The sequence below is a fragment of the Dreissena polymorpha genome, chromosome 14, assembly GCF_020536995.1.
Source record: "Dreissena polymorpha isolate Duluth1 chromosome 14, UMN_Dpol_1.0, whole genome shotgun sequence".
Lineage (NCBI taxonomy): Eukaryota > Metazoa > Mollusca > Bivalvia > Myida > Dreissenidae > Dreissena > Dreissena polymorpha.
The window spans coordinates 50,065,335-50,092,934 of NC_068368.1; the positions used below are offsets into that span (position 1 = coordinate 50,065,335).

Consider the following 27,600-nt stretch of genomic DNA (forward strand, 5'->3'; position numbering starts at 1 on the left):
TGGATCCTGATGAGACGCCACGTTCTGTGGCATCTCATCTGGATCCAAACTGTTTGCAAAGGCCTTTAAAATTGGGTTCCCGCACTGAAAGGGTTAAACAAAAAATTCCATAAAAGTAGAAAGTGTCGTCACAGGGACAACACATGCACTTGCATAAAGCCCAGAATTCCCAGAAATCAAAAGGATCAATGTATTCACTACCACTATACACTGCAAGTAAGTAACCTACACTCAGTGATTATCATGTAGTGACCATAGTCAGAGGCCCACAACCCTGTGATGACTTCATCCAGAATACAAACTGAAGTCTTGTTGAAGTATACATACATACAGGCACAGTAATACTGTGTATGAGGGTTTACAACGGTAGAAACGATTTAATCTGAAATATCCAGAGTGATGAAATCTCTGAAATTACTGTTTTGCATTAGATTGCATTCTGAAACGGTTATTTGCCAGTAGCAATACCACTTCTTGACAACTTAACAAAGTGTCAACTTAATTTTGCCATGTGATGAGCATCAGTAGTCAATATCTGCGGTTACAGCCCATAACATCCCCAAGTTGGAAGTGTTGTTTTCTTTAAATAAATGATACAATTACAGTCAGTTCTTAAAAACAGCAATTTAAGAAAGAGATGTGTTTGTCAGAAACACAATGCCCCCTACTGCGCCGCTTTGAAGTAATATATTTGACCTTGAAGGATGACCTTGACCTTTCAGAACTCAAAATATAAGGCTCCATGAGATACACATGCATGCCAAAATATCAAGTTGCTATCATTAATATTGCAAAAGTTATGACCAAGGTTAAAGTTTTGGGACAGAATGACAGACAGACAGGCCAAAAACAATATATCCCCGATCATTCTGTTCGGGGGCATAACAAACAAAACAGTCAATATGTTTTTGTTACCAATGCCATTCAAAAAACTGTCTTTCCCATCAACCTCAACAACAGGAGACCAATCAGGGCACTCTTGCAATCATACAAATTGAATGTTAAATGTACTACTTATACGAGTCTTTATCTAAGAAAAGTGATCTTGATGCATGTGAGTAAAGTGTTTTCAAAGATAAGTCTGTGCAGTGTTCAATGGCTAATTAGGGACAACACTATTTGTCTACACTGTTTTTCTTCCTAAACCCTTTCCCACTTTGAAGCAAAGTGAAAATGGCTATGTGCAAACAGCATAAAACCAGAACAGCCTGCGAGTAACTCGCAGTCTGTTCGGGTTTTATGCTGTTTGCTGCTCATCGATATCTAAGGTATGGAGATGAAGCCTTAAAAACTTAAATCTAGTAAGAAAGGTCTTAACACAATAGAACTTTCTAAGGGACTAATAATGCGTGAAAATATGTATCGAAGTGAGAAATTGTTATAAAAGAAATATCCTTAAACAAATTCCATTTAAGCGGTTAAGTGTCTCACTTCTGCACAGGCTTATCTGTTACAGCACTTAACACATGTGCAGTATTCCCAAAATGTGACTCGTATTTTCCTACCTGTAGGGCCCAGACCCCCTCATCATGCACACGGAATGTGGCTATACACCTCTGTTGCCCCAGCGACCATAGCCGAATCATACCATCAGATCCCCCGGACAGACACTGCAATAGACAATAGAATAATATTTTGTCACTGACGTCTGTGTTACACAAGAAAAAGAAACATTATTCATTTGGTTGTGGATAAACAACAGATCACATACAAATATAAAACATTTGATTATTTATGGCGTGAACTAATAATTAATGCTTAAAGGGACCCTATGAAAACTAAACAACTTTTTTAAAGTAATGTAATATACCAGTCGTGATATTTGAATCAATATAAACTAATAATTGTAAAAACATACGATATTTTATAACTTCTTTTTTCGTCAATCGTGGTTGCCGGTCCCTTTAAGGTGCAGAATGTACTACAGTACAGTAAAAACATCTTTTTTTTCCTTTTTGGGTATTATCATGAAAAAATTTGTTAAGTAGTTGATATTTTGATAAGTGCTTACCCAGTTATTATTTGTACTGCTGTGCATTTAGCGCAATTTATCTCTTTTTCTTTTTGATAATTAACCATGATATGTTGACATGCATTTATGCTATTGGTCAAATTAATTTGAAATTAAACAAAATGTCCCCCATATATTTGACCTTTGACCTTGAAGGATGACCTTGACCTTTCACCACTCAATATGTGCAGCTCCAAATATCAAGTTGCTATCTTCAATTTTGCAAAAGTTATGGCCAATGTTAAAGTTTGTCGCAAACAAACCAATACAGACAGGGCAAAAACAATATGTCCCCCAGACCAGTATAGACATGGGGACATAAAAATGTAGTCCGTAGACAGGCTGCAAAAAATTTATCAGGAATTAATTATCCAAGTATTTACAATAATTCATCACTTGACATTAAATAAAATGCTTTTTTTTTCTTCTAACTTTTTTTTCATTCACTATTTTACTCACACTTTATTATTATAAAGAGAATTATTTTTTAACAAACATATGAACTTCAACATAATTTAAAGTAAATTTCAAATAAATAAAAAAGACAGACAATATATTCCATAGAAAAAAACAACAGCAATAACTTATGCAACGAAATATACAAAGCTTAGCCATTTTAAATCTAACAAGAGGGCCAGAAAGGCCCAAAGTCGCTCACCTGAGATAACAAGATATTATTTGGACAAATCTTCTGACCAAGATTCACGAAGATCGGAAAATAAATGTGGTCTCTAGAGTGTTAACAAGGTTTTACTATAGCCATATAAGGAAAAATGCCCCGCCCCCTGGCAGCCATGTTTTTCAACCAACCGGCATCATTTTTTAACTCATCCAAGATATTATCGGGATGAACCTTCAGACCAAGTTTCATGAAGATCAGACAGTAAATGTGGCCTCTAGAGTGTTAACAAGATTTTACTAGAGCCATATAAGGAAAAATGCCCTGCCCCTTGGAAGCCATTTTTTTCACGCAAACATAATTATTTTTGAACTCATCCAAGATATCATCAGTATTCTGACCAAATTTCATGAAGATTGGACAATAAATGTGGCCTCTACAGTGTTAACAAGGTTTTACTATAGCCATATATAGCCATATAAGGAAAAATGCCCTGCCCCTGGTGGCCATGTTTTTAAAGCAACCAAAACCATTTTCAAACTCATCCAAGATATCATTGGCACAAATCTTCTGACCAAGTTTCATGATGATCGGAAATTAAATGTGACCTCTAGAGTGTTAACAAGGTTTTACTTTAGCCATATAAGGAAAATAGCCCCGTCCCTGTGGTGGCCATGTTTTTCAACCAACCAGCATCATTTTTGAACTCGTCCAAGATATTATTAGGATGAATCTTCTGACTGAGTTTCATTAAGATGGAACTATAAATGTGGCCTCTAGAGTGTTAACAAGATTTTACTATAGTCAATATAGCCATATAAGGAAAAATGCCATGCCCCTTGGCGGCCATGTTATTCAAGCAAACGTAACCATTTTCAAACTCATCCAAGATATCATTAAGACAAATCTTCTGACCAAATTTCATCAAGATTGGACAATAAATGTGGCCTCTAGAGTGTTAACAAGGTTTAACTATAGGCCTATAAGGAAAAATGCCCCGCCCCCTGGCGGCCATATTTTTCAACCAACCAGCATCATTTTTGAACTCGTCCAAGATATTATTGGGATGTGGCCTCTAGAGTGTTAACAAGATTTTACTATAGCCATATATAGTCATATAAGGAAAAATGCCCCGCCCCTTGGCAGCCATGTTTTTCAAGCAAAGGTTACCATTTTTGAACTCATCAAAGATATCAGTGGGACAAATCTGAGCAAGTTTCATGAAGATCGGAAAATAAATGTGGCCTCTAGAGTGTTAACAAGGTTTTACTATAGCCATATAAAGAAAAATGCCCCGCCCCCTGGCAGGGCTTTTTTTCCTGACTTTGTGAAGCGGCCCTGGCCCCTCACTTTGTGACAAAATGAGTCGCGAACTTGTCAAAATTGTGAAAAATTGAGTCGCAAACTTCTTACAATTCTGAAATTCAAAGTTCAATGCATTAGTATACATGTAATTAAGGCATGTTAAACACTTGAAAATTATCAAAATTTCCTTAAATAATGCAATAAAGGCATATTTTCCTTCTATGAATACTGTATTTGATACAATAACAACACAAATACATATATCTGATTTGCAAAACATTCATGTACATGTACCAAAGGCAACTAAAATACCTGGTCCCAACATTTCTTTACCACAGGAACAACATTTATAAACATAGAACATTTCAAGGGCACAAAACTCAGACATGTTCTGGACTTTACAGCTTTAGAACTCTGTTCTTTTTACTCTTGAAAATGTCAATAATTCTCTCAATATCTGAAGAGGAAAATTCCTTCTTCATGATAATTTTTCATGTTCTGTGAGCCTGACCCTCGCCAGTGCATGAATATCTCCCTGGGAGGTTGTCATTTCATCTGAAACATTAGGTATACATTGAACAACAGTACTTTTGTAAGAAATGTAAACAAGTACCGGGTAATTTTATTTTTCACAATTTTTCACTAAGCATAAATAGACTACATACAAATTTGAATCATGAATATGCGTCATGAATATGCATTTAAATTAAAAAAAATATATATGAAGGGACCACATAATTACTTTAACCAAGATTTAATATCGTAAACAGATACGAATAACAAGTCTCGGTCATCAATGCTAGGGGCTGTTTTGACTAGGGGCCGTTTTGACTAGATTCCATCAATACACAAGCCGCGGCAGATGCTTTCACTTTTATCAAATGACTTTCTTTATAATGTTATCAATGTGCATGTTTCAAAACTTACCCTTCTGTAGAAAGCTTTTGTTTCTTCACTGTATCCCAACTTTCAATAAATTGGGATTATTTTGCAGTAAATTTTCTTCGTGTAGTAACGAGTGTTCCGCGTCGCCATTTTTTTGATACTGACGTTGCTAGGCAGAGCTTTTACTATTTACGCCGGTTTCACAACACTTAAAAATCGATTAAAACAAGCAAACATCGGTAAGGCGAGTCGACAATTTTTTGAGAATTCAGAATTAAAAATGAGGTTATGAAACTTATATTTCTGTTATGAAATGGCCGTTTTTGACAGTTTTGAGCACAAAAAGTCTGTTTTTCACGATTTAAAACGGCCGTTTTTGTAAATATTCACGGCCATGTCAGGTTTGTGAATTGGCTGTGTCAAAATTGTGAAATGTCCGTCCACGGCCAATCACAAAGAAGGAAAAAAAGCCCTGCCGGACGGCCATGTTTTCAACCAACCGGCATCATTTTCGAACTCGTCCAAGATATTATTGGGATGAATCTTCTGAACAAGTTTCATGAAGATCAGACAATAAATATGGCCTCTAGAGTGTTAACAAGATTTTACTATAGCCATATAAGGAAAAATGCCTCGTCCCTTGGCAGCCATGTTTTTCAAGCAAACGTAACCATTTTTGAACTCATCCAAGATATCATTGAAACCAATCTTCTGACCAAATTTCATGTAGATTGGACAATAAATGTGGCCTCTAGAGAGTGAACAAGGCAAATGTTGACGTCGCACAACGGACAACGCACGACGGACAAAAGGCAATCACAAAAGCTCACCATGAGCATGTTGTGCTCAGGTGAGCTAAAAACAAGATGTGTTTGCGAAACACTATGTCCCCCCATATAGTTGACCTTTGACCTTGAAGGATGACCTTGAACTTTCACCACGCAAAATGTGCAGCTCCATGCATATGAGAAGTTGTTAAGAAGTTATAGTGTATATTACATGAGCGTTTTTGACCCATATATTTGACTTTTGACCTTGGAGGATGACCTTGACCTTTCACCACTCAAAATGTGCAGCTTCATGAGATACACATGCATGCAAAATATGAAGTTGCTATCTTCAATATTGCAAAAGTTATGGCAAATGTTAAAAATTGACGCAAACCAACAAACAAACCAGCAAACCAACAGACAGGGCAAAAACAATATGTCGCCCAGTATAGACTGGAGGACATACAAACATATATTTGGCATTAATATTTTTAAAGCATGCACATTGGTGCATTAAATGTTCCAGCATGGTTTGCATTCATGGATAAGATGGTTCTTTGCAAAGATTTGGTGATAAGGATACATGATGTATTTAGCCTTGTTCTGGGAAAACTGGGCTTAATGCATGCACATAAAGTGTCATGCCAGATTAGCTTGTGCAGTCTGTACAAGCTAATCTGGGATGACACTTTCAGCTTTTATGGTATTTTTTTCTTTTAAAGGAAGTGTTTGAATTTTCTACACCCAAATCCAGCCTAGGCAGGAAGTGTACCAGCAATAAATGATGACATTTATCACACATAAATTAAGCCTGGTTGTCCCAGATCAAGGCTAAATTGTGTCTTGTTCTGAGAAAACTGGGCTTAATGCATGTGCGTAAAGTGTCATCCCAGATTAGCCTGTGCAGTCCACACAGGCTTATCAGGGACGACACTTTCCGCCTTAATTGGATTTTTGCTAGGAAGAGACTTCATTTAAACGAAAAATGTCATAACAGCAGAAAGTGTCGTCCCTGATTAGCACATGCATTTAGCCCTGTTTTCTCAGAACACGACTCGATTTACTAAACAAAGCCTATTGTCTACCAACCTGACTGCCATCCCTGTTCAGCACTACCGCCTTCACGTTGTCAGTGTGACCCTTGAGTTTCATCATTTTGACACAGGTACGGGGGTCCCACACGCGCAGCACCTTCTCTGTGGAGCCTGACACAATCACCGTGCCCCAGGGATTCATTGCCAGGCAGTAGATGGAGTCCTTGTTGCCATTCAGGCTGGAGGCTGAAAACAATATTTGAGCCTTGCTTTGGGAAAACAGGGCTTAATGCATGTGCCTAAAGTGTCGTCCCAGATTAGCCTGAACAGGAACCATAACTTTTGAATATTTATCATAGGATTACAATAAATGTGCACATGCACTATTTCATATCTTAAGGAACAGTTCATGCAAGTTTTAAAGTTGTAAATTTAAAACAGTAGGAAATCTATGTACAACAAGTTTGTGTCTATGGGCAGACAGTAAGACAGACAATATTTGAATGCCAGTTTTCCCTATAACCAAGTCAGTGTTTTTGTCTAAACCTAAAATTGGCTATTTTAGGCAGTCATTGGGGTCAATAAACACGTGTTGATTTCGGGACTGGGGCTTAATATCGGCCCAAAATTAAACACACAAAAAACACATGGCAATTTAATACAGTACTTGTGACTGTGTTGTTGGATGCAGTGAGGGCGGTGAGGGTGTTCACATCCCACAGGTAGATGGATCTGTCCAGACCGGCAGAGGCCACCTGCTCCTTGTCCTTGGCGTAGGCTAGAGCCTTCACATAGTCCTGTGTACATGCAGGAATGGACAATGACATATATGTGATTGGGGCAGGCTAGATCTTCCACAAAGTCTTGTGTACATGAAGAAATGGGCAATGACATATATGTGATTGGGGCAGGCTAGATCTTCCACAAAGTCTTGTGTACATGAAGAAATGGGCAATTTCATATATGTGATTGGGGCAGGCTAGATCTTCCACAAAGTCTTGTGTACATGAAGAAATGGGCAATGACATATATGTGATTGGGGCCGGCTAGATCTTCCACAAAGTTTTGTGTACATGAAGAAATGGGCAATGACATATGTGTGATTGGGGCAGGCTAGATCTTCCACAAAGTCTTGTGTACATGAAGAAATGGGCAATGACATATATGTGATTGGGGCAGGCTAGATCTTCCACAAAGTATTGTGTACATGAAGAAATGGGCAATTTCATATATGTGATTGGGGCAGGCTAGATCTTCCACAAAGCCTTGTGTACATGAAGAAATGGGTAATGACATATATGTGATTGGGGCAGGCTAGATCTTCCACAAAGTATTGTGTACATGAAGAAATGGGCAATTTCATATATGTGATTGGGGCAGGCTAGATCTTCCACAAAGTCTTGTGTACATGAAGAAATGGGCAATGACATATATGTGATTGGGGCCGGCTAGATCTTCCACAAAGTCTTGTGTACATGAAGAAATGGGCAATGACATATATGTGATTGGGGTAGGCTAGATCTTCCACAAAGTCTTGTGCACATGAAGAAATGGGCAATGACATATATGTGATTGGGACAGGCTAGATCTTCCACAAAGTCTTGTGTACATGAAGAAATGGGCAACTTCATATATGTGATTGGGGCAGGCTAGATCTTCCACAAAGTCTTGTGTACATGAAGAAATGGGCAATTTCATATATGTGATTGGGGCAGGCTAGATCTTCCACAAAGTCTTGTGTACATGAAGAAATGGGCAATTTCATATATGTGATTGGGGCAGGCTTGATCTTTCACAAAGTCTTGTGTACATGAAGAAATGGGCAATGTTAAAACTGTGCTTGACATATGCCTGAGCCATAACATAGGCCTGAATAGATGAAGACATGGGCAATTTTAAAACTGTGCTTGGCATATGCTGGAGCTGTCGCATAGTCCTGTTAATATGAAGAAATAGGCAATGGTATAGGCTAGAGCCTTAACATTGCCCTGTGTATATGAAGAAACTGGCAACGTAAAAACTGTGTTTATATGACGAGCAAATTTGTAAGTGTCAAAGCCTCTACTTGGTCTATTTAAAAGTAGAGTCGGCATATGCCAGAGCCTTTACATAGTCCTGCCATATATGAAGAAACGGGCAGTGTCAAAACTGTGCTTATCTGACAAGCAACTTTGTCAAAGACTTTGAAAAGTAGAGACTTGTCATCAACCGATTGTCAAATTATCAAAACAGATACGAAATATACAGGGAATTAAGATATCCAGATTGTCTGTATGTTTAGATTGTCTTCAAAATATCGCAAAAATCATGTGGATTATGCTACGCACTTGCATAAAGCCAGATAAATGTCTAAAAGACATCTCAGCAGCATGAGCTCCCAACAACATATTTGAAAAGAAACTACAGTCACTATACAGGCCTTTTCCAGCGCTTTCAACGGTCCGTTAAAGGGACCCATTCCCAAAGTGAAATGGTAACAAAAATCCCAATTTGAAAAATAAATCCCGATTTTAATTTTTTCTTTTATACTAAAAAGAAGTGTCTAATGAGTATTCCATCTCAATTTTATTTCAATTGCAGATTATAAAGCATATAAATATATAATAGTTTTAAATTCATTTTTTTTCTTATAATATTATAATTTTAAAGGGTTATATTAAATTATTTTTCCAAATAAAGAAGACTTTTTGTGCAAAAAAATTACAATCCTGAAATTGTGTTTTACACAAAATGGCCAGGAAAGGGCCTGCTGTAATGGCAAGAGTTACCTTGTGAGTCCTCAGTGTGGACATAGCCTGCTATAATGGGGAGAGTTACCTTGTGAGTCCTCAGCATGAACATGCTATAATGGGGAGAGTTACCTTGTGAGTCTTCAGCATGGACATGCTATAATGGGGAGAGTTACCTTGTGAGACCTCAGCATGGACATGCTTTAATGGGGAGAGTTACATTGTGAGTCCTCAGAAAGGAAATGCTATAATGGGGAGATTTACCTTGTGAGTCCTCAGCATGAACATGCTATAATAGGGAGAGTTACCTTGTGAGTTCTCAGCATGGACATGCTATAATAGGGAGAGTTACCTTGTGAGTTCTCAGCGTGGACATGCTATAATGGGGAGAGTTACCTTGTGAATCCTCAGCGTGGACATGCTAGAAAGGGGAGAGTTGCCTTGTGAGTCCTCAGCATGGACATACTATAATGGGGAGAGTTACATTGTGAATCCTCAGCGTGGACATGCTATAATGGGGAGAGTTACCTTGTGAGTCCTCAGCGTGGACATGCTATAATGGGGAGAGTTACTTTGTGAATCCTCAGCATGGACATGCTATAATAGGGAGAGTTACATTGAGAATCCTCAGCGTGGACATGCTATAATGGGGAGAGTTACCTTGTGAGTCCTCAGCGTGAACATGCTATAATGGGGAGAGTTACCTTGTGAATCCTCAGCGTGGACATGCTATAATGGGGAGAGTTACCTTGTGAGTCCTCAGCATGGACATGCTATAATGGGGAGAGTTACATTGTGAGTCCTCAGCATGGACATGCTATAATGGGGAGTTACATTGTGAATCCTCAGCAAGGACATGCTATAATGGGGAGAGTTACCTTGTGAATCCTCAGCGTGGACATGCTATAATGGGGAGAGTTACCTTGTGAGACCTCAGCATGGACATGCTTTAATGGGGAGAGTTACATTGTGAGTCCTCAGAAAGGAAATGCTATAATGGGGAGATTTACCTTGTGAGTCCTCAGCATGAACATGCTATAATAGGGAGAGTTACCTTGTGAGTTCTCAGCATGGACATGCTATAATAGGGAGAGTTACCTTGTGAGTTCTCAGCGTGGACATGCTATAATGGGGAGAGTTACCTTGTGAATCCTCAGCGTGGACATGCTAGAAAGGGGAGAGTTGCCTTGTGAGTCCTCAGCATGGACATACTATAATGGGGAGAGTTACATTGTGAATCCTCAGCGTGGACATGCTATAATGGGGAGAGTTACCTTGTGAGTCCTCAGCGTGGACATGCTATAATGGGGAGAGTTACTTTGTGAATCCTCAGCATGGACATGCTATAATAGGGAGAGTTACATTGAGAATCCTCAGCGTGGACATGCTATAATGGGGAGAGTTACCTTGTGAGTCCTCAGCGTGAACATGCTATAATGGGGAGAGTTACCTTGTGAATCCTCAGCGTGGACATGCTATAATGGGGAGAGTTACCTTGTGAGTCCTCAGCATGGACATGCTATAATGGGGAGAGTTACATTGTGAGTCCTCAGCATGGACATGCTATAATGGGGAGTTACATTGTGAATCCTCAGCAAGGACATGCTATAATGGGGAGAGTTACCTTGTGAATCCTCAGCGTGGACATGCTATAATGGGGAGATTTACCTTGTGAGTCCTCAGCGTGGACATGCTATAATGGGGAGAGTTACACTGTGAATCCTCAGCGTGGATATGCTATAATGGGGAGAGTTACATTGTGAATCCTCAGCGTGGACATGCTATAATGGGGAGAGTTACATTGTGAGTCCTCAGCGTGGACATGCTGTAATGGGGAGAGTTACATTGTGAGTCCTCAGCGTGGACATGCTGTAATGGGAGAGTTACCTTGTGAGTCCTCAGCATGGACATGCAATAATGGGGAGAGTTACACTGTGAGTCCTCAGCGTGGACATGCTATAATAGGGAGAGTTACCTTGTGAATCCTCAGTGTGGACATGCTATAATGGGGAGAGTTACCTTGTGAATCCTCAGTGTGGACATGCTATAATGGGGAGAGTTACCTTGTGAGTCCTCAGCATGGACATGCTATAATGGGGAGAGTTACCTTGTGAGACCTCAGCATGAACATGCTATAATGGGGAGAGTTACCTTGTGAGACCTCAGCATGAACATGCTATAATGGGGAGAGTTACCTTGTGAGTCCTCAGCATGGACATGCTATAATGGGGAGAGTTATCTTGTGAGACCTCAGCATGAACATGCTATAATGGGGAGAGTTACACTGTGAGTCCTCAGCATGGACATGCTATAATGGGGAGAGTTACATTGTGAGTTTTGTGAGTCCTCAGCATGAACATGCTATAATGGGGAGAGTTACCTTGTGATTCCTCAGCGTGGACATGCTATAATTGGGAGAGTAACCTTGTGAGTCCTCAGCGTGGACATGCTATAATGGGGAGAGTTACATTGTGAGTTTTGTGAGTCCTCAGCATGAACATGCTATAATGGGGAGAGTTACCTTGTGATTCATCAGCGTGGACATGCTATAATTGGGAGAGTTACCTTGTGAGTCCTCAGCGTGGACATGCTATAATGGGGAGTTACCTTGTGAGTCCTCAGCGTGGACATGCTATAATGGGGAGAGTTACATTGTGAATTCTCAGCGTGGACATGCTATAATGGGGAGTTACCTTGTGAGTCCTCAGCATGGACATGCTATAATGGGGAGAGTTGCCTTGTGAGTCCTCAGCGTGGCATGCTATAATGAGGAGAGTTACATTGTGAGTCCTCAGCATGGACATGCTATAATGGGGAGTTACCTTGTGAGTCCTCAGCGTGGACATGCTATAATGGGGAGAGTTACATTGTGAATCCTCAGTGTGGACATGCTTTAATGGGGAGAGTTACCTTGTGAGTCCTCAGCGTGGACATGCTAGAATGGGGAGAGTTACCTTGTGAGTCATCAGCGTGGACATGCTATAATGGGGAGATTTACCTTGTGAATCCTCAGTGTGGACATCGCCAGCTATAATAAGGAGAGTTACATTGTGAGTCCTCAGCGTGGACATGCTATAATGGGGAGAGTTACCTTGTGAATCCTCAGCGTGGACATGCTACAATGGGGAGAGTTACATTGTGAGTCCTCAGCCTGGACATGCTATAATGGGGAGAGTTACATTGTGAATCCTCAGCATGGACATGCTATAATGGGGAGAGTTACCTTGTGAGTATTCAGCGTGGACATGCTATAATGGGAAGAGTTACCTTGTGAGTCCTCAGCGTGGACATGCTATAATGGAGAGAGTTACCTTGTGAGTGTTCAGCGTGGAAATTCTATAATGGGAAGAGTTACCTTGTGAGTCCTCAGCGTGGACATGCTATAATGGGGAGAGGTACCTTGTGAGTCCGCAGCATGGACATGCTATAATGGGGAGAGTTACCTTGTGAGTGTTCAGCGTGGACATGCTATAATGGGGAGTTACCTTGTGAGTCCTCAGCGTGGACATGCTATAATGGAGAGTTAATTTGTGGGTCCTCAGCGTGGACATGCTATAATGGGGAGAGTTACCTTGTGAGTCCTCAGCGTGGACATGCTATAATGGGGAGAGTTACCTTATGAATCCCCAGCGTGGACATGCTATAATGGGGAGAGTTACCTTGTGAATCCCCAGCGTGGACATGCTATAATAGGGAGAGTTACCTTGTGAGTCCTCAGCGTGGACATGCTATAATGGGGAGAGTTACATTGTGAGTTCTCAGCGTGGCATGCTTTTATGGGGAGAGTATCATTGTGAGTCCTCAGCGTGGACATGCTATAATGGGGAGAGTTACCTTGTGAATCCTCAGCATGGACATGCTGTAATGGGGAGAGTTACATTGTGAGTCCTCAGCATGGACATGCTACAATGGGGAGAGTTACCTTGTGAGTTCTCAGTGTGGACATGCTATAATGGGGAGAGTTACCTTGTGAATCCTCAGCGTGGACATGCTATAATGGGGAGAGTTACCTTGTGAGTCCTCAGCGTGGACATGCTATAATGGGGAGAGTTACCATGTGAGTTTTCAGCTAGGACATGCTATAATGGGGAGAGTTACATTGTTAATCCTCAGCGTGGACATACTGTAATGGGGAGAGTTACATTGTGAGTCCTCAGCGTGGACATGCTATAATGGGGAGAGATACCTTGTGAATCCTCAGCGTGGACATGCTATAATGGGGAGAGTTACCTTGTGAGTCCTCAGCATGGACATGCTATAATGGGGAGAGTTACCTTGATAATCCTCAGCGTGGACATGCTATAATGGGGCGAGTTACCTTGTGAATCCTCAGCGTGAACATGCTAGATTGGGGAGAGTTACCTTGTGAGTCCTCAGCGTGGACATGCTATAATGGGGAGAGTTACCTTGTGAATTCTCAGCGTGGACATGCTATAATGGGGAGAGTTACCTTGTGAGTTCTCAGTGTAGACATACAGAAGCCCTTGTGTGCATTCCACACCTTTACTGTGGTATCTGAGGAGGCTGATATCACTGGAAACAAACCAGAGTGTTGTCATAGCAACCATTTCTCACAATTATGGGAAAATTATGCAATTCACATTAACACTGACTACCACACTTCCAAACATACAGGACTTACTCTGACATTCATCAATTAAGCAAACGACTACAAATTAACAAATTTGGCTCATTACAATTTTCTTTGGCATAATCTTTTCCTTCATAACTTTCGCCCCCCCCCCCACCTTTAAAATGGCTAAAATATTTACAATAACTAGACAAAATAAGACAAGATTTGCCATAACTAGCAAAAATTTGCTCAAGAAAATCCTGTGCAAAAGGAGTCTGATGATATGTCCATAAAAAATCAGGTGTTTTACCAGATGTATAAAAAAGTTATTGCATACAAGATCAAACAACACGTATTAAATCAATAAATGTACATCCCTTGCAATTGATTCTACCATCTCCTGCATATGGGGTAAGTGACTAATATTTTTTTAGACTTCTTCTCGATAATTCAGTGCCTTGAAATTTTATATACAATGAGCAAGTCTCCAGCCAGGGTTTAAAAAGGACAGTGTGTTAAGAGAGCACTAAAGCTGGCTGTCATATCATCACAATGACATATTTTAAACATATAAAATATAATATTTTAAACAGTTCATATAACATGTATTGTAATTCAAAACAATGTTTCTGTAATTAATACAAGTTTAGCTCTGACAATTTAGTTAATTTATTATAATTATGATAACATCACATACAATTTGCTGTGAAATAATTTGATCACATAAAAAAGAGCTGGGTGGGACCTTAAGGCAGCAGGTTGATGCCCTCTTCTTTTTAATATTTGAACATGAGGCTCTCACTGAGGAAATCAAACAAATGATGACCATGAATACTCACATGTTCTGCCCCCACAGCAGAGGATAATGTCGTTTACCCAGTCAGTGTGGTGCTCCATTGACAACACATATGGATCCTGTAATATTGGAAAACATTTTATTTACCAGAACACCAACAACAGTTCATTTGAAAAGTAATTCTTGTGAAACTCAATAAGTCTAAAAAAATGTATTCTTTTATTAAACAAGTTTACGAATAATCATTCAATGATACAATGCTTTCTGTCTATAGCAGGCAGCTAGAATCCATACAAGAATTATATTGAAAGTAAACAAAGGACATGGACGATCCAACATTCCATGTTTTTCTCAAAACTCTAATGAGGTCATTTGTGGTAAATTATATTTTAAAATTGCATGCTGAATGACAAAGTAACCGTAAGGGCAAGTTGCTAATGGCTTAATTTGAACTTTGACCTCTTAGTGTGACCTTGACCTTTGAGGTAGGCAACAGGTATTGTATGCAACAACTCCTCTGATGGCAGTGTTCTCCAGAAGCACCGGCAGCCGGCGATTTTACCAGTTACACTCAATCAAGATGCCGGCTACTTTCCCAAAAATATATATTGAAATGGCGCAAGTTCACCCGTTAAATTGCTTAGTCGCCGGCTACTTTGCAAATGTAACTGCTTGTCAAATTTTTCTTAAGAACACTGGTGATGGTAGTTTAAATTTATGATAACTTTTAAGTCGTTTCAAAATTGGTCAATGGCCGAGACAGGAATTTCTGTGAGACCTCCAGACACATATAACTCCTAAGTGCCTGGCTAGATATGTGAAGTTTTTGAGATAACCTCAATTTTGAGCTTATACATTAAGTAAGTTTAAAACGGAAACTGGTTTAGTTTAAGAGCTAAAGCTAAAAACAGCAGACAAACTGACAGACTAACAGAAAGTGCTGAAACTTTATGCATACCTTCCAAGGCATACAAATCATTCAATATACTCATTACAAATCAAAGGTGATAAAAACATTGCATCAATAATTAAACTGCACCTTATTAGTTGCTCTTGAGGTGTTCCAAATGCGTATAATGGAATCTCGTCCAGCGGAGTACAATCTGTTTAACTGTGGATCAAACTGCAGGGCGTTTACCCCAGACCTGTGATGGCGTTCAACTTCATCACGGATCACAAAAGACACCTACATATAAAACAATAAAACAGTGTCAATACATATGAGCTGCATTTTGGGAAAATGTGGTTTAATACAAATGTATGTGCAAAAAGTGTTGTCCCCGACTCAGATTAGCCTGTGCTTTCTGCAGTCAGTTTATATTTAATTTATTTTCAATATATATGACCTTAGCTAACTGCCTGGCAGGTGAAAACAAAATGGCTGATATTTTTATATTTAAAATTTGAACATCATTTATAAGCCAGCTAGTGGTTTCAAAGTGCCAGTACATCAATCCCTTGTTTAATAAGTATCTAAGATATTTTTTTGTAATGGACTTTTAAGTGCTGTCTTTTGACTCGGATAAAAATGTGACTATACCAAATAAATTAATAATCAAATGTGGATTCAGAGCTATTTTTTGAATGAGACTGAATTTACACTACGCCTAAAAAATTAATACCAATTTCTTGTAGCAAAGCAATTTGACATGAACTTACAATTTATTTGTCTCTACATAAAAGCATCAACAATCAATATGAATGTAATGACATTATAAATAATAAGTGTTCAATGAAACAAATTATTAAAAAGTACACAAAAAAAAAACTTCAGCTGCATCAGCAGGAGGGAAAATCGTTGACTATGAGGTAGGTTCACACCAAACTAATATTGATAACAGCTATTATCCCGAAGCATCATTCCCACTTGCATTTTGCACTATTTCTTTTTAATAAAAATTTCTTAAACATGAAGGATAAACCACTACTTCTTTTTTCTGAAGGATAAACATCATTTACCAAGTGCAGGCCAATACCGTAATTACTCTATGTTTTCGTACACTCTAAGTTTTCGGACACCCCTTTTTTAGCAAAAATAATTATTTTTCGTGACTCTTATTTTTCGGACGCACGAGTTTTCGTCCATAATTAATGTCTCTATGTTTTTGGACAGTATATTTTACAGCGCTATTTTACCAAATTTCGGTCATGTTTTCGATATCTAATGACACTTCAATCATGGGGTTTTACAACCAGATTAAAATCATAAAACATGGAAGGTGCATGCCTGACGGCAACGGACCATTACATTAGCATTATTGGGTAAATAACCTTGTAAACCAGTTAAACATAAATGGTTTCGCCCGATAGCATAAGGGTTATGACAATTACCAGGGGTAGTGCCAATTAACAGTTCAATAAACTTCTGCTATGGTACTACCCCTTCTCAGTAAAATAACTGTGACAAATACTAAACGCTTCAAAGTGTGATGCACCCTATCTCAAGTTTTACGAACAATGGAAGATGTTAAACAACAACTATTGGAAATGAACAAACAAAAAATTCATAGTTTACTTTTTTTACTGCGTTAATTACAGGTTCATACTAGCGAGTATCTGTACATCACATGCTCATCTTTGAACTCTTTGGTCAAAGTACAACCTTGTAGTAACTTTTTCAAATAAATTCAGCATTTAAAATCATTTAAAATGCAGTGCAAACATATATAACTGTAATTTATAATGTATGGCATGGTATTTTACAAGCGCGTGCTATTACCGTTAGTTGTTGATACAATTGACGTTATTTTCGGACACTTCAATTTTCAACTCTAAGTTTTTGGGCACATGTATTTTGTGAATATTTTTCGTATCTAAGTTTTCGGACACGAATTTTTTTTATTATTTTTAAGTGTCTGAAAACATAGAGTAATTACGGTAAAAAACATTATTCTTTCTTAATGCTTTTAATCTCATGATTTAATCAGCGTGCTCTTAAAATTGTATTTACCGAATTAGTGTATGTTTTCGGACACTTTAAGTTTTCGGACACCCCTTTTTTAAGGAAAAATAATTATTTTTCATGTCTCTTACTTTTCGGACACACGAGTTTTCGTCCATAATTAATGTATCTTAGTTTTCGGACAGTATATTGTACAGTGTTATTTTACCAAATTTCGGTCCTGTTTTCGATATCTAATGACACTTCGATCATGGGGTTTTACAACCAGATTAACATCATAAAACATGGCAGGTGCATGCCTGAGGGCAACGAACCATTACATTTGCGTTATTGGGTAAATAACCTTGTAAACCGATATTAAACAATGGTTTTGCCCGATAGCATAAGCCCTATAATGACAATTACCAGGGGTAGTGCCAATTAACAGTTCAATTATCTACCGCAATCGTACTACCCCTTCTCAGTTTAAAATAACTGTGACAAATACTAAACGCTTTAAAGTGTGATGCACCCTATTGCAAGTTTTACAAACAATGGAAGGTGTTAGACAACAACTATCGGAAATTAGGAAACAAAGAATTCATAGTTTGCTTTCTTATTGTGTTAATTTCAGGTTCATACTAGCGAGTATCGGTACATCACATGCTCATCTTTGAACTCTTTGGTCATTAAGTACAACCTTGTAGTAACTTTTTGTCAAATAAATTAAGCATTTAAAATTATTTAAAATGCAGTGCAAACATATATAACAGTAATTTATACTATACGGCATGGTATTTAATAATTTTACAAGCGCGTGCTATTACCGGTAGTCGTTGATACAATTGACGCTCTTTTCGGACACTTCAATTTTCGACTTTAAGTTTTCGGACACCTGTATTTTGTGAATATTGTTGGTATGTAAGTTTTCAGACACACAAAAATATATTATTTTTAAGTGTCCGAAAATATAGAGTAATTACGGTACTCATAAGGTTTTGAGCTCCTTACAACCCATTTAAGCCCACAAAGTATGTAGTAATATTAGTTCTTCTTGAATGCTCTGAGCTTTTATGAGTACATACGTACAGCTCATAGTTCTTCTTGTTAAAATTAAATTCAATGTAAAAAAATAATGTCTCACATATGTACATAAAATCGAGTTAAATCAACCTAATACATTGTTACAAACACAATACCTGTTGCAATCGACATCAATTTGCGTGTATTTTGTTGAGAAATGCTCAAAACATAAAGTTGATAACAAATCGTTTATGGCGGAAGTTGTGAATTGTCGATTTGAGCAAAGCAAAAGAAAAGGTTACACTGCACAAATTGTTTTAACTGTAGTATCTGATGATGTCTTGTGGTAGCAGTTGAAATTGTATTGCGCCGCATATCAGTGTAGTTTGAATTATGACACATTCTTATTACTGTATTCTCGCTGCGATCGGATAAGTGGCAGAGTCCGTGCTTTTAGATACGGCATTGTATAAACAGTTATTGCGCTGTATGCTAATTGAACTGAAAATCCGGATAAAATCTGGATGTAGTGTCGGGTGTTCTTACATGCTTAGCAAGTCTACCGCCCTTTTATGTACTCTGCGGTGCATTGACAAAGGATTAACACGTGCGAATGTCTTTGATAAGGCAATAGGCCATTTCAGAGCTGATGAGGGTACTGATTATCGAGGGGTAGATAAAGCTATTACTGAAAGGGGTTGCCTAGAGATAAGGCTGTAGTATGGAATACTTAATAAATATTTTATTTTTTCATGCTATACAATTTAGTACTTAATTAATTAACAGAATGAAATAAATATTAGCATAAACGTATATAGATGTATGTCTACTAATGTACATATTGTAAAGCTTGATACTGTGTGTCATTATGAAATAAATATTAAAATAACAGTGTATAGATGTATGTCTCCTAGTGTACATATTGTAAAGCTTTGATAATGTGTGTAAATATTGAAATACATATTAAAATAAAAGCATATAGAACCTGTCCCTTGCCGTTGTCTATCAGTGTGGTCGTTCGTTAGTGGGAGACAGTTGACTGAGAGAGATGTTTAAGAGTGTTGAGTGCTTAAGGCTGTCTGTATTAAAGACTTTGTTGACTAAAGAGATGGGTGAAAGTGTGTTATGCGTTAGGGAAGGTTGCGTTTTAAAGAATTGTTCTGTATGTGAGTGTGATCTTTGTCAGCGTTGTTCCAGTTGCTGTGCAAAATGCGGATGTTTTGGTGTTTTGGAGAGATTTTTCATTTGATTATTGTCACTGATTAAAATGTTATGATAAACAAACAAGAATAACAAGCGAATAATATGTATATACTGGCATTTCCCCAGGAATTTGGTCAGGCACTGCGGCAGGCGGTTGGTGTCGAATTCTTCATATACTTTCTAAATGTTATAAATCAAAATCCACACTACTTTGGAGCTACCAAATCACAACATTTCTTTTAATATTTATGTATTTGTCCTCAGTTCATTTCATTCAAGTCATATATTATAATATTAAATAACAACCAAAATAAACAGAAAGCAAAAAAAATATTGAAAAACTTTCTGTGACCCATGGACAATCTTGCTTCCAACTACTGGTCGTTTATTAGATTGTATTCTGTCATGCACAAAGACTAAAGAAAAATGTGTTGCAGGTATATAGCGAATTTCGTTAATTAAAAGAAACTATTTATCTATTGGATCTGAATATATTAAATATTGGTACTGTTAAGCTATTGTCGCCGTTAAGAAAATAATTCAAACACATTTTAAAGTCTCTATAACGCTCAAAATCAACGAAAATTTTGTTAAGTTTTTCGTAAAATAAAGTTAACACCTTAACAATCAGTGTTCCTTATAGCAATATCCAAAATTTCGACGCTAGATGTGATTTGATTACATAGATTTTTGTAGATACAAAATGCTTGTGTTTATTTATTTGTTGCCACAATTAATTCCCGTGAATATATCTATTCATACGACACACGAACACCATTTTAGTGTCCATGTGTGGTATGAATAGATATGCAAAACAATAATGAAAACGAGCATTTTGTATCTACAAACATCTATTTTACCAGTCCACATCTGGCGTTGAAATTTCGGCAATTGCCATAAAGAACACTGATTTTTAATTGGTTAGGTTTATTTTACAAACAATTGTATGAAATGTTCTATGATTTTGAGTAGAAATGTTACTGTTAATGGTCGAGAGCAATCAAATAAGACGTTTGATTCCAATTAATTGTATTTATAACTTAAATTACGCACAACCGCAACACACATCAGTCACGGTTTCTTTTTGAAGCAAGTTCTTTATACTTTTTATTTTTTGCAATAGTCGTAAAAAATAAAATATTTAAAAGATCGCTGTGGCGTAGTGGATATGGTGTCCGCCTAGAGATCGGGAGGTCACGGGTTAAAACCCCACTGTGAGCGTTCCTTCGATCTCCCCTTAAAGACACCAAGTACTGGTTCTAGTCCCAGGAAACGGACTCGAGAGCGTTTATATAAGCCTATGGCTTTCAATGCAATTGAGCTACAATAAATAGGTTTAAACTATTAAAAGAGAAGAAACAAACAATTTGAGCATATCTTTAATTGCTCTTACTCCACATGTACCGGTAATAATAGATCATTATCGGCCATTATTAGGGGACAAACACCATAATTGATCCCCATGAACGACCCGTAAATCGTTCATACATGTTATCTAAGCCCCTTATGCACACACCGCTGATAAGAGCGTGCATGTTTTGATTGAACATTGGCCGAATGCAGACAGCAAGCGCTTGTGAGAATTTCAAGCTCGCATTTTAGCCCGCTGGGCTAAAATCGCCTGGGGAAATCATAATTCTTATAATCCATGCATTACACTTTTGTTATTTTCTATTTTGTATATGGCTAAAAGCAATTGCATGCTTTAGAGCTTATACATGTTGCTGCTGTAGATGTTGTATTATAATTCCCTTACGGCAGATCTGACCGCTATTCATATACAATTAACATAAGTATTAAGTAAAATTTGAACAAATTATATATAAAATTTCTGTCCATTTAAAACAAATATTTAATATTTGAAAATAACCTTTCTTAAAAACATAAATTGTATGTTCGGAGAAAAGCATAGGTAAACCGTTTATTGGTACATGTTGTTGTAAACACACCGCGTTAGATCCTTTAATTTTTCTTTTGGTTAATAAAAACTGTTCCATATGCAAACAAGTTGACATTTACATTTACGATTGACGTGTTTGAAACTTTGTTTAAAATCTTTCTTCTGCGAGCACACCATATTATGTAAGTTATCTTAATTTGCTCATTATAGATATATTGACGATCTATTTGTGTTAATTCATGCCAGGAAATAGTTCATGTTGCTATTTTTACCAATAAATGACCGCCCGGATTTCAGGCGGTGATTTTGCTATGGTAAATCGCGCAACCAGTTGCAACTCCCAGGACCCGGAGGGTCAATAGCTGGGAGTTGGATTATTGCAACTAGTAGTAATATCATGTGAACATGAGTAATGAAACAGATGAGATTTGATACAGGATACATTGCACCAGGCTAAAACGTCCTCTTAAACATTCTAAAACAGATATTTTATTTTTTCGTTATCGCGATTAATGTATTGTTCTGCTTAATGGATTCTAACATTGTTAGTTTACACAATCTTGCACTTTCGGATATTACATGATTCGGACAGACGGTTTAGTCTGATTATGATCATAACGATGTCAAAGCAAATAAATAATGTGATTTGTAAAGTAAAACATTTGAACGAGAAACTTTTCTAACAACATGAATATTCATATGACATGCCTGAACTTTTCTTTTGGCCATGGTCTCAGAATGTCTGAAACAGTTTCGGATTTTGATTGTGTATTTTTGTCTGACGTCATTAAAACTTGTGTATAAGGTTAGAAATCAGTAGGTCAAATCTCTCTATGTCCCTTTATAAATAATGCAAGCACTCTCCATTGTTAGCTTCCCGTGGGGATAAATGGTAGATTTGGAAGATAACCGGGTTGTAAAATTAATGAAAATGTGTTCTTTTTATGAAAGTGGTTGTTTTAATAAATATGGTCTCCAGTCAAATAAAAAATAAAATAACGACTTTTAATAACGTTTAATGACAGTAATATTTTAATCGACTATCATTACTTGGTGTGAAATGGAGGCAGGGTTATATAAGAACTTTTCTTGGACCCAGTCAAATTTCCGTTCGGCGATTGGTAGTAATTCTTCAATTGTATTGAAATTATTTTGCCAGTAGTTATTTTCAGCTGCTGGTTCAACATCAATAGTTCACATATACTTTATTTTAAACTTGATTACCAATATTAATGTGCCAGTTAAGAATAGTTCTTAAAGTATGGCTTGTGCTTCTTAATTTTGCTGGAGATTGTTGACATTAGCATAAAGTCTAACTGCAACTTTAATGAAAATATTTATCCCTTGAATCAATTCATTTAAATTAATGAGAATCATGCCGTACAGCTCATACCTCTTCAATAAGAAAATCCGCGGGGATTTATCACGTGATTTTATATTCTTTCATGTACACTTGGATTGTTTGTTATTATGAACAGTGTGGTTATAAAATTCAGCTTAATTTTTCTTTTGATAAGATGTGTCACTTTGCTTTTTATTTGGCTTTTTTCAATTCATCGTTTTGAGTGTGTAAGATAATCATGATCTCTTATATTCTGTCTTAATATCTACAGTAAACCAAACAAGAAGGGGTTCATAGTTAACCTTTCTTTCTTTAATTATCGCGTTTTTACCTAGGTCATTTTATGTTATACACAAACTTTTGTTTGTAGCTTGATGAGTATTATTTATCATTTCAAAAGAAGATGTTCTGGAACTTAAACATTCTGATTGGAAGTCAATTTTACTGAATTCTTGGAATTACCTGCATTGTATTGTTGTTGTTTTTTCAATTGAGTATTATTTATGTGTCGAGTGAAGCAAACTGGAACATGATTACCGATATCATAAATCGGGTAAGTTATATATATATATGTATATGACAACAATAACGGTGTTTCACATATATTAGTTGACCTTTCTTTTACATAGGTACATTTTACACGTTCTTAAGTCCTTAATCGAATTCCAACAGCATAGTTAGTTATGATTTATACATAATTTTAACTAACCAGTAAATATGATCCGAAAAACAACAACAAACACAAAAACATTCTTAAAGAATTAAGGCAAGCGTGTGCGTTTGAAGCGTCAACATTTTATTCCTGCAATGTGTTGTGTAATGGAAAGCAACAAGAAGAACGATTTCTACACAGAAAAATAACTTCACAATTATGCAGTGAAGATTGTGTTCAGTAAATAGGTTAGAGTAAAAACTGGTGTATTTGTGCGATACGTTTTTGCTTTAATTAAGCTGGTTTGAAATGATATATTTGTTTTGTTTAAACATTTTGTATATAAAATGTGTTATGTTCGCAAAAAGATGACTATTGTGTGCAGATACAATTAATGTATTACTTTTAAAAGATAATTCTAATATGAATTGGTCTTCATTTTTAATATTCTTGAAAGAATGTAAATATTAAGTTATAAGCACTTTTCTCAAGAGTTTCTATCATGAGTTTCTCATTCTAGAAAGTTCACATTCTTTAATTTCAACTTTTAATTTCAACAAATTGATTTGCGCAATTTATTTCTTTCATTATGTGAACAATAAATATAAATTTAGAAAATAAATATTAAGCATTTTTTAAATTATAGAAACAGCTAAAATGTGTTTGAAAAAATAAAATAAAATATCTATTTCATTTCCATCAGTTAGTGCATGTATTACTGCGTTTTCCATGTGTGTACTCACGGTAAAACACACTTATATTAATATGTGGCTGTGCGTGCCATAGATTACTGCGTTTTCCTTGTGTGTACTCACGGTAAAATACACTTATATTAATATGTGGCTGTGCGTGCCATAGATTACTGCGTTTTCCTTGTGTGTACTCACGGTAAAATACACTTATATTAATATGTGGCTGTGCGTGCCATAGATTACTGCGTTTTCCTTGTGTGTACTCACGGTAAAACACACTTATATTAATATGTGGCTGTGCGTGCCATAGATTACTGCGTTTTCCTTGTGTGTACTCACGGTAAAATACACTTATATTAATATGTGGCTGTGCGTGCACTGGCCACGCTTACAGGAAAAACACGACCCTGAAAGATAACAGGCAGTTAGTAATATACGCTCTTTAAGAACAGGCGTGAATTCATCGGTGTTATCTTCTATAAAAAAATCTCGCCCTCAACTAATGTACTATACATTAAACTTAGTGCCCTTGCAGAAAAAATCACTGCATATAATAGGAAATCCCCTTATAACAAGTATCAATTCAAAACATAAAAGGTCTGCCAAAAGAACTTTTTTTTAAAAACGAAACCAGGAAACCATATCATCCATTTTCGATGTTAAATACATGTATAGTGTTTGTCATTAAAAATAATAAATTGCATGGGCAACTCGGACTGCATTTTATTTAAATTTCAAAAGAACTCGTAACTATCAAAACGTCTTTATCATGATCAAGAATTCGCAACAAGCAAATGCATAATTCTCTGTTTCAAATAAACAATTTTATTCTTCAATAAAGTACGGTGGGTCATCGAAACTGAAATGTTGGAATAAAAACCACAATATAATATAGTTACACAAAAAGAAAGAACTCAGATGTTCAATTAAGCTGGTCTCGGCCTAAAAACATTACAATTTTGTCGCACCATTTAGATAGCTAGCCCAAAACCAGCATGTTCTTATAGATGCGCTTTACACACTTAGATCAGAAATTAATATACAGGCGCTAACATTCCTTTACTTTATTCTTAAATGTGTTTGCATACGTGAATATGGTGAAATTCGGCAACTCTTCATAAGAAGGCTGCTTCCTAATGACCGTGCTGTGATAGAAATTCGGCCACCTATCAATGTTATCAGAATACAGACATTGATCGACAAATCAGCGATCGAGTAATCGGGTGCGAAGGTTATTAACGACATGTCCGCAAACTTTCCGGACAAGCCGAATTTCTATATTCACATTCTTTCAACGAGTTTTGTTTATTCCGAAAAAAGCTTAACGAAATATGATTAAGTATTGTCATTGCTCGGAGAGTCCGTTTCAAGAAAGATTAGTTAGAAGCATTGAATTCATACTATTTCAAAAGCCGAATCGTGATCTTGGCCAACGCAAGGGGCAGCTTCAATGGTAAGAATTACCAAAATTACCGTTATAGGACGCGATTGTTTTATAACATAACAGTGAAAAGTGTGAATTATGTCGCAGTTAAATGACACATTTGGGATACCGATACCCCGCGCTGTGTAACTTATCAAAGTCCGTTTTATAATTTGACCATACAATTATGCTCCGCTACGTCCCCGTTAAAGGACTTCAATTCCGCTTGCAATATAAGACTTTACAACTAAGCTCCTTATGGGCGATTTTCCATATATGCCCCGAATGGGTGACTACGACTATGCTGCTTATGGGGGACTTAACAACTACAACTATTCTCCTAATGGGGGACTTTACAACTATGCTCCTAATTGATGTCCTTATATGCAATTACGTCCCCGAGAAAGGATTACAATTCCGCTACCTATAGGATACTTAACAACTTTACTCCTAATAGGGGACTTTACAAAAATACTCCTAATAGATGTACGGCTAATGTCATACATTGAAATTATTATGCAAAGAAAAAAAGGGTTATATCCAACCGTTCAGGAAAAATAATTTGTTAGAAGATACCCGACGTATGAAGTAACCCTTATCTATCATGCAGTTCACATTAGTAGGTGAAACTGCTTCAAATCAAATTTAGCATTTCTGTGCCATTTGCACTCAGTAACCTTATTAACGTCAATAAAAAGTTATGCTGCCGAAAAGTACGGAATCCGGATAGGGCCAAGTTGATTGTCGCGTGTCGACCTTTGAGGTCGACACACGACATTCAAGCAACATTCTCTCGACGCTCGATACGACGCGGGACAATCATGCGACAATCAATATTTGCGTGTCGCATATCGCGCTGGGTTTTAAAAGAAAATATCGCAGAAAATCTTGACTGTCGACTAAATTGTCGCGCGTCGTATCGAGCGTCGAGATAATGTCGCTTGAATGTCGCTTGCATGTCGTGTGTCGACCTTCGAGTGCGATACTCGACATTCTCTCGACATTCTCTCGACGCACGAAACGACGCGCGACATTCAATATGATATATCGCGAAAATGTCGCCTGTCGACCTAAAAATCACTAGGACGACACACGAAATTCTCTCGACGTACGACATTCTCTCGGCGCACGATATGACACTCGCGCGATATATCGAGCAAATATCGCGCAAGTGTCGTATGTCGACCGGTGTGGGAGAAATTTTTTATTCATCTGCAAGCAAGGTGTTATAGTCACTTTTTCAGCTTAAGTAAAAATAGCGGCATCTTCAGCAGCAGTAGCAGCAGTAGCAGCAGATGCAGCAGCTGCAGCAGTAGCAGCAGTAGCAGCAGAAGCAGGAGTAGCAGTAGTAACAGTATTAGTAGTTGTTGTAGTAGTAGTAGTAGCTGCAGTAGAAGCAGTAGCAGCAGCATCAGTAGCAGCAGCAGTAGCAGCAGCAGCAGCAGTAGCAGCAGTAGCAGCAGTAGCAGCAGCTTCAGCAGCTGCAGCAGTAGTAGCAGAAGCAGCAGTAGCAGCAGAAGCAGAAGTAGCAGTAGTAACAGTATTAGTAGTTGTTGTAGTAGTAGTAGTAGCTGCAGTAGAAGCAGTAGCAGCAGCAGCAGTAGCAGCAGCAGCAGTAGCAGCAGCAGCAGTAGCAGCAGTAGTAGTAGCAGCATCAGCAGCAGTAGCAGCAGTAGAAGCAGTAGCAGGAGTAACAGCAGTAGCAGAGGAAGCAGGAGTAGCAGCAGTAGCAGCAGTAGTAGTAGTAGTCGTAGCAGTAGTA

At 37.5% G+C, this 27,600-nt stretch overlaps 1 protein-coding gene across 6 annotated transcripts in view; it reads right to left on the reverse strand.

The window, feature by feature from the left end:
* LOC127857631 (WD repeat-containing protein 48-like) overlaps positions 1-22,518 on the reverse strand; it is a 60,642-nt gene extending 38,124 nt beyond the window's left edge. The window contains exons 1-7 of one of the 6 annotated variants that reach the window (XM_052394179.1): positions 22,438-22,518; positions 15,762-15,908; positions 14,766-14,841; positions 13,804-13,886; positions 7,292-7,421; positions 6,680-6,870; positions 1,506-1,610 (exon numbers count right to left, since the gene is read on the reverse strand). In XM_052394179.1, the coding sequence (XP_052250139.1) occupies positions 1,506-1,610; positions 6,680-6,870; positions 7,292-7,421; positions 13,804-13,886; positions 14,766-14,841; positions 15,762-15,908; positions 22,438-22,458 (753 nt within the window). In that variant the 5' untranslated portion in view covers positions 22,459-22,518. Of the gene's footprint in view, positions 1-1,505; positions 1,611-6,679; positions 6,871-7,291; positions 7,422-9,661; positions 9,671-9,705; positions 9,715-10,407; positions 10,417-10,451; positions 10,461-13,275; positions 13,287-13,803; positions 13,887-14,765; positions 14,842-15,761; positions 15,909-22,437 lie in introns of those variants that run through there. The other 5 variants (XM_052394180.1, XM_052394185.1, XM_052394184.1 and 2 more) reach the window with 5 other exon arrangements.
* Positions 22,519-27,600: the final 5,082 nt, after the last annotated feature.